This window comes from Crocuta crocuta, unplaced genomic scaffold, assembly GCF_008692635.1.
Source record: "Crocuta crocuta isolate KB4526 unplaced genomic scaffold, BGI_CrCroc_1.0 scaffold27, whole genome shotgun sequence".
Lineage (NCBI taxonomy): Eukaryota > Metazoa > Chordata > Mammalia > Carnivora > Hyaenidae > Crocuta > Crocuta crocuta.
Genome location: NW_027532250.1, coordinates 7,850,637 through 7,858,894, shown reverse-complemented (window position 1 = coordinate 7,858,894; position 8,258 = coordinate 7,850,637). Strand labels below are relative to the sequence as shown.

The window sequence follows — 8,258 nt, the reverse complement described above, 5'->3', positions numbered from 1 at the left end:
GGTCGTTGTCGTAAGAGGTCTTTTTGGCCCACAAGACAATACCAGGATACTGACGAGGAAACATTTCCCACAGATCTTTGGTCTGTTCCCCCAGAACCAGATCCAAACACGAGGATCCAAGTGCAAGTAGCTTATGTGGGAAGTGATCCCAGAAAACATTGGTAGGGGTGAGGGGATGTGAGACGGGCAAGGGATAGAAGCCAAACAGGTGTATTATCAAGCAAGGAACTGCTGTGGGCACCTGGAGCTTAATTCTTCTCAGGAACTCTGGGGCCCAGGGCAGACCTTGCAGCTCTGAGTTACACCCCCTCCAGGGGTGAGGGAGCTGCAGTGTTTATACACCTTCCCCCATTAGATAGCAGTTGAGGGCTGCTCTGGGTGGGGCCTGAGGTCCCTGTCTTTACTGGACTCCACTTGCCAGAGGAAACCTCTAAGGCAAAGAACAGCAGGTGCTCGCAAGTGGGAGTTGGGCTAGTGGCCCTGAAATGGTAAGAGCTAAAAGGATCTGGGCAAGACACTGCATCTCCTCTATCAGGGCTGAGTCCTCCCCACCCCCCGTTCTCCCCCAACTGCCCCTCTTAACGTTGAGCAAGTTATATAACCTCGCCTTCCTATGAGCATGTATCATTTTAAAAGAAGAGTAATTTTTTCAAAAGGAGATTATTTATCTGGCAGGATCATCAGGAGGATTAAATGACACAATGACAATTAAAAATGAAACAAAACTCTCTAACAGTTACTGAATGCTTTCTATGTGCCAGACCCTATTCAAAGTGCTTTTTGCGTGCATTAACTCATTTAATTTGGTAGCAATTCAAGGAGATGGGCGCTGTTACTGCCCTCATTTTGTGAGTGAAGGACCCGGAGCACAGAGAAGTACAGCGTTTCATCCCAAGTCGCACAGTTAGTGAGTAAAGGAATCAAACTTTGAACTCGGGCAACCCAGCTCTAAAATCAGGGCTCCCGTCCACGACACTATCAAGTCTAGGAAGTACACAAAGTGCTGGGTACGGAGCTGGTGTTTATTATTCTCTTTCAGTTAATGAAGCTTTGGCCAAACTGTTCATTTGGCCAACACTTTCCTTCCTAAGCATTTTCACATTTTCACATCCTGTAGCCTTTCAAAACCCCCAAGGGACCCGCTGCCAAGGCACAATCCTGGTTGAGCATCCCAAAGGGATGGAGAGATCTTTGAGCTTTGATGAGGGTACCAGTGAGGTCAGAAAGGCCTGGAAATGGTCCCTGACCTTTTGCCAGCTTGTTTTGGGACCCAGGCTAGTTGTTGAAGCAGCCTCCATGTTTCCTTGTATCAAAAGGGGGTACTGGATTTCTGAAACCCGGCTCCAACGCCTTAGATCCACTATCTTTCTTAATCCCTCGGGCAACCCTGTGAGGTGGGTTACTATATACTGATGATATATTATCAGTCTCATCTACAGATTAGAAAACAGAAGCTATAGCTGGGATTCCAATCCAGGACTGTGTGATCCCACAGCCAGGATTCTCAATCTCTGCAATATTGTCTCCAAGGAATAAATACAGACATCTAGGATGACCAACCTGGGGTTCGCAAGAACCTCATCCAGATGACTCATAGCACTGAAGGGGCCCCATGGATTCCTTCACTTTTTTCTTAATAATGATACACGAATCCCCCTGGCTCAGGTCAAAGAAGCAGAAGCATCATCACATGAGAGGCCTGAAATCCCAAAGGAGCGGGCAGGGATCCGGCAATTAACCACAATGTAATAGGAGAGGCTGCTGACCAGGGGTGTAGCTAGCATAGAGGAATTCCGTGATAACGCTAATAATCATGTCATTTATCGAATGCTGACGATGTGCCTGGCACTTTATGAGATTATCTTCTGATGGCCCTCTGAGGTGGGTTCCATTATAATTCCCATTTCCTAGATGAGGAGACTAAGAGGAACACGAGGAAAGGAACTTGCCCAAGGTCATATTCCTGGTAAGCTATGGAGTTGAGACAGAATCACATCTGCTGGATCTCAGACATGGTTCTTTTTTTTTAAGATTTTATTTTTATGCAATCTCTACACCCAACATGGAGCTCAAACCTACAACCCTGAGATCAAGAATTGTACACTCCCTGGATGGAGCCAGCCAGGTACCGTCTCCACCCTTTCACCTGAAATGATTCTTAATCAGATCTGTGGTGGGCAAAATACTGATCACACTCATTACATAAAGACCATTCCTACTTTTGAATATAATAATATATAATGATTATTATTATTCACATTTATAAAATACTTTCCATTTGCAAATTATATTCACATCTGAAATCTCACTGAGTCATCAAAACAGCCCCAAGAGGTGGGCATGGCTCTAACTACCATTTGGCCGATGAGCTCACTGAAGCTCTGACAGCTTGAATGGTCTACCCAAGATTCCAGGATTAAGAAACACAGGCTGGGAACCAGACCAAGGCAGGTTCAAACCCTGGCTCTGCCATTTTCATTCCTTCAACAAATATTTACTGAGCATTTACTTATGTGAGTTCCAGCAAGTGACTTTACCTCTCAGAGCCTCCATTTCCTCTTTGTGAAAGAGTCTTTAAATTTTTTTAATGTTTGTTTATTTTTGAGAGAGAGAGACAGAGCGTGAGTGGGGCAGAGGCAGAGAGAGAGAGGGAGACACAGAATCCAAAGCAGGCTCCAGGCTCTGAGCTGTCAGCACAGAGCCCAGTGCGGGGCTCAAACTCACAGACCACAAGAACGTGACCGGAGCTGAAGTCAGATGCCCAACTGACTGAGCCACCCAGGCGCCCTTGTGAAAGAGTCTTAATAACACTCATCAAAGCCATTTCTTCCTGCAACTGAAAATGCCAGACACTTGCTTCCCCAGGCTTCCTTGCGGTGAGAACATGAGCATGTGACCGGATCATGGTCAATAGGATGTGAAAAGAAGTCTCATAGGGCCTCCTGGGAAAGGCTTGCCTCTCAGAGAACAAAGGGTACACAGGAGGAAATATCCCTCTTCACTGGTTGCATTTCATGGGTCTACATTAGCCATCTTGCGACATGAGGCACGAAGCCTGAGGACTGAGCCAGCTGGAGGATTCTAGACTCTAGAATCCTGAGGGCATCATGGAGCCATTCACCGAAACCAGCTACCTTGGAGCTTTCTATTATGTGAGATGATGCATCTTCCTTCTTGTAGAGGCCACTTGGAGTTTCCTATTTTATTACTTGCAGCCCAAACTGGCAGATTATCTGATAGGATTGTTGAAGGGATTTCACTGAGATAGGACATATAAAGTACCTCTAATCAGTGCCTAGCACAATAAACAGTAGCCAATCTGGAAATCAGGAAATTATCTCAGACTGAGATGTATGACGTAAGACTATTGCAGGGAGGGCAGACATTCCTGGCCTAGCAAATTATTTCCCTCTTTCTCTCCTGCTAAGAAAAGCCTGTAGAGTTTTCCGAGAAAGCAGAAACCCAGTGGTGACCCGGGACCACAACCCTGTCACTCTGACAGGGCTGACCCCAGCTTCCAAATAAGAATCAATCACACTGCCTTTTGCCTAATGGATTTTGATTTTCACTCCCCTGACGGTGAACGCTAGGGCCTGTACTCTGGTTTGCCTCCGTGTTGCCAGAACATCCCATCAATTATTAACAGTCAGCTCCGTCTCCCAGTCTTGCTATCAGAAGGAAATAGTTTGTCGCAACTCAGCCCACCCAGTCATAGAGAAAGGACTCCACTCTTCATTATTTATAGCAACAAGCCCCACCTACTCCAATGTGCTAGGCACTGTGCTAAATCTTGACAAACGTGATTTCTTGATGACCTGCAAGGTGGGGCTTTTAGCTCCATTTTATAGGTGGAAGGCAAGGGCTTGCGGAGGTGAAGAACCTGCGTGAGCCCAGAAACTGGGGAGAGGGTGGGGCTGGGCCCAGACCCCCGGTCTGTCCTTGCCCTAAACATATGAGGTAAGGTTGCTTCTGTATCTCACAACCACCTAGGAATGATCTTCCATTTGACCATCTCATTCTGTGGTCTCCAGGAAATTTCCCCAGGCTTTACTGTTCTGACAAGCAAGGCATCTAAATAGGGGGATGGAGGGGTGGGGGGGACGGGCAAAGTGCAGATAACTGAAGGAGGCCAGAGGCCCCGGAAGCTGGGCTGCAAGCAGGCAGTGAGGGAGGGGAGACAGGTCCCCAAAACCTGAGACACACTGACTGATTGCTTGATCCATTCATTCATTCCACATGTAGTTATTTGGAGCTCCTCTAGGCCAGGTACCTTGATGGGTGCTGGGAACACAGCAGCAAATAGAACTCATGACACTCACACTCTTGAGGGGGAGAAAGGAAAGGAAGCAAATACAGTTTCAGATGGTGCTTAAAGCCTATGCAGGAAAGAGTCCGGCTGCAGAGAGTAAGGAGAGGGAGGCGGTTTTAGATGGGTTAGGAAAAGTCTCTCTGCAGAGGGTTATTTGGGCAGAGACCTGCTCAGATGAGGAATAAGCAGCAGCTGGCCACAGGACAAGTTGGGGAAGAGCATTCTAAGCAGTAGGAATAGCAAATGCAAAAGTCCTGAGGTAGGCTAAAGCCTGTCCGGTTTCAGGAAAAGCAAGGAAGCCAGTGGGGTCTGAAGCCCAGCGAACGAGAGGAGATTGAAGAGTTGAACTCAGAGGACATGGGTCTGGTATGCCATGGTGGAGGGTTTGGATTTCATTCTGAGTGTTGTGGAACATCTCTGGAGGATTTTTAGCAGACAAATAATGTGATCCAGTTCATATTTTGAAAAGCTCATTCTGGCTGCTATATGGGGAATGGATCGCAAGGGGTAAACGTGGAAGCCGGGAGACCGGGGAGGAGTCTGTGCTCCTTAATCATTATGGAAAGAACAAGGCCTTCAAAAATCACACTTGGGTTTGAATTTCTGGCTACTCCTGTTTGCGTGCTGTGTGACCTTAGGCAAATTACTCAACCTCTCTGAACCTCCCAATTTGTGAAAGGTGGAATAACAGAGAGCTGACATAAGGACTAAATGTGTTGTTACATTTTGCACACAATTTTGATCAACAGCGGTCAGGATTTCTGCTGAGGGTCAGTGAGCCTGCTGGCCTGCCCCCCCCCCCGCCCCCCCCCATTTCAGTTCTGCCTGAAGAATATCCTAGACTGCCCATCTGCCAGGAATGCGAGCTGACAGCCTGAGCCTGGGATCATGGAGAGGTCATGAAGCTCGTCCCTGCGAGCGGATTAACCCGAGGGCAAGATGAGGCTGTTTATTGCCAGACGGTGTCTTTTGCAAGCCTGAGCTCCCCTATCTTGCTGCCAGACTCGAACCCAAACACAGCCCTTTGCCTGCTTCTTCTGTGGGAGGCTGACTCGACCCTCCTGGCCCCTCAATCTCATGTCTTAGGGACAGGACAGGGAGGGGGAAGAGTCATGTTTGGACCTAAATAGGGTGTGTGTAGGAGGAACTCATGTCAGGCCTGGAAATAGCAAAATAAGTCTGCTGATCCTAAGCCGGTTAAGGGTGAGTGACTGTCTTAACAGGGAGACTTTCTGGACAGGAATCCTAGGGCAGGATTATGGCCAGAGGCGGCCCACAGAGGAGGAAACCAGGCCTAGAATGTCTACATTCTCCTTGGGGCTGCTAGGGAAGAGAGAGCCTTCAGGCCTCCCTCCACCTTCCTTTTTTTTTTTAAATGTTTTATTTATTTTTCAGATAGAGATAGAGACAGCGTGAGCAGGGGAGGGTCAGAGAGAGAGGGAGACACAGAATCTGAAACAGGCTCTAGGCTCTGAGCTGTCAGCACAGAGCCCGACGCGGGGCTCAAACCCACGAACCGGGAGATCATGACCTGAGCTGAAGTCAGACGCTTAACCGACTGAGCCGCCCAGGTGCCCCTCTCTCTCCACCTTCCTACCAGCCACCTCCTCTTGCACGCACTCTCAGAGGCCTCCTCCTGGGCAGCCAGATCGAAGGAAAGGACCCAGCCTTGCAGGTAGACCTTCAGTAACGGGCTAACTAAGCCAGGGAGACCCCACAAGAAGAGGCCAGGCTGGGCAGGAGGCAACCTGAGCAAATACATGATGCTGGTTATAGATGCTTCCTCCTGCCTTTCTTTTCGCCACAAACACATTTACCTACCTGCTCACTCCACCCGCCATCTTCCTCTTGGCCCCACTCTTCGAAAGTGAGTTGTGTTCAACACATCTTTCCCAAAGTGGTCATCCTGGATTTCAACATCCACACTTCTCTTTTCTGGCTCCCTCTGGGCCCCCCACAACCTCTTTTAGAGCGCTGAACACACTGTGCTGTCGTTCACCCAGCATGCTGGCTACCTGAAGGGAGACCCCATCTCTCCGAGGCATTCCCGGAAGCCAGCTCAACGCAAAGAAGCCCTCATCAACCAGTGACCCCCTTCCCTGGCCTGTCCCCCCACCCCAAGTCTTTCTCAGTCTGCGTATCCTCCACCTTTACCCAACAGCACACTGGTCCACTCAGTATGATCGCAGCCTTTCTGCTGCCTTCTGCTTCATTTTTCACATTGCCTCATTTTTCTCTCTTATTTCGAAATTTACATCCTCTTCCGACAGCCAAAAAGCATCTTTACAAGCTGCACCAAATCATTCTTGGAATAAACTCACCAAATAAATAAAGAACGAACGAACCAGGGGTGACCCTTCGCCCACAAGCATCCACAGCCAGATGCATGCGTCATGCATGCACACACCCACCCCTGAGTCGCTTTGCCTCATTTTTCTTACTTATGTTAAAACTGCCTGACAGTATCTCAGTGTCCTCCAAGCATGTCTATAAGCTGCTTTCATTCCTTCTTTGGGGCAAAGTGGGGTTATAAATACAGGGATAAGTATTAGAAACGCAGGCAACTGCCCCCCTCCAGTCTGGGTCCAGGGCTCCACAAAGGAGCATTATGTATATGGACCATACTCCACTCCATCCCAGCAAGGCTTTCGTGTCGTTCTGCACTTTCTTATTTACAGTGTTCACCCCCTTGCTGTGGATTTTTATGTCTCCACAAATCCTGGTCTCCCACAAAGGCGAGGTACTGAATAATGAAGGGATGAGGTAACCAATGCAAATAGGAACGGTCCGAAGGGGTTGTTCTCATCTCTGAGGTCTGGGCCGTAGCCCCTCCCCTTTCTGGTCTCATTTGGGAACTAAACCAGAGGACACCACCTCCCCCCTAGGCCGTGGTCCTCAATCTGGGGACACAGGCAGAGCCACCAGTGCCATCGCCCCCAGACCCCCACGCACCTTGGCAGCCACGGAAGAATTGGGCTTCTCCAGGAGGTCCCAGAGCTTTTTCCTCTTCTCTGCACAGCACGTGTTATCGAACTCTTCCCCCTCTCGTTCCCTCAGGGTCTCTGCCTCCCGCTTGAGCTCCTCGTTCATCTGCTCCTTCTTCTGGTGGTAGCGGGCCTGGCAGCAGGACTCCAGGTAGATTTCGTCGATGCCCCAGTAGTCAAGCTCTTGGCTGAAGCTCAGCGCGCACATCTCCTCCATCATGTGCAGCCGCCCGGTGCGGTAGAAGTTGAGGATGGACGTGAAGGCGCCCGGGTGGCGGTCGAAGAAGTATTCGTTGTCGTCGAGGCTGTAGTCGTCGCACACCTCGAGCAGCGAGTCGTGCGTGTTGCAGTCGCGCAGCTTGCCCAGCCGCGTGCGGGGCAGGCGGTCCAGGGTGCGCCAGAGCACCTCGTGCGCCAGACCCCCGACGTTGAGGCGGACGCGCCTGGAGCACGCCTTGCTGCGCACGATCTCCATGGGCTCGGGCGGCAGCGAGCTGGTGGAGCGGGAGCCATGCTTCGTCATGCCCGCCGGCATCGCTGGTCCGGTTGCCCCCGCCCCCCCTGCCCCCCCAGGCCGCTGTCACTGGACGGCAAGGCGGGCCGCCGCGGGGGAGGGGGGCAGGGAGCGCTGTGGGCTGCTGGGGGCGCAGGGGGCCGCGCAGGCGCGCGTCACGGCCGTCTTCTCACCTCCATCCCGACCGCTGCAAGGCAGGAAGCGGACGCGGGTCAGCAAACACAGAGCTGGGCGCGGCCCCTCCCCACCCCTCCACCGGGACCCCAGCTGGCCTTGACCTTCCCTGTGCTNGAGGCGCTCAGGGGATCCGGGAGGCCCCACCCCGGGCTGCGGCCGCCCAGGCCCGACCCAGCCTCCCGGGGCGCTGTCCTCCCCGTCGAGTGCTGAAACTCGCCTCTTTCTGGGTCTCCCCGTCGAGTCCTGAACCAAGCCCCGCAATGGGCAGAGAGGG

At 51.1% G+C, this 8,258-nt stretch overlaps 1 protein-coding gene across 1 annotated transcript in view; it reads right to left on the bottom strand.

Moving 5' to 3' along the window:
* The window catches only part of KCNB1 (potassium voltage-gated channel subfamily B member 1), a 92,008-nt gene extending 84,180 nt beyond the window's left edge, over window positions 1-7,828 (bottom strand). Inside the window, exon 1 of the mRNA XM_077778286.1 lies at window positions 7,262-7,828. Coding sequence (XP_077634412.1) covers window positions 7,262-7,828 — 567 coding nt within the window. The remainder of the gene's footprint in view (window positions 1-7,261) is intronic.
* Window positions 7,829-8,258: the final 430 nt, after the last annotated feature.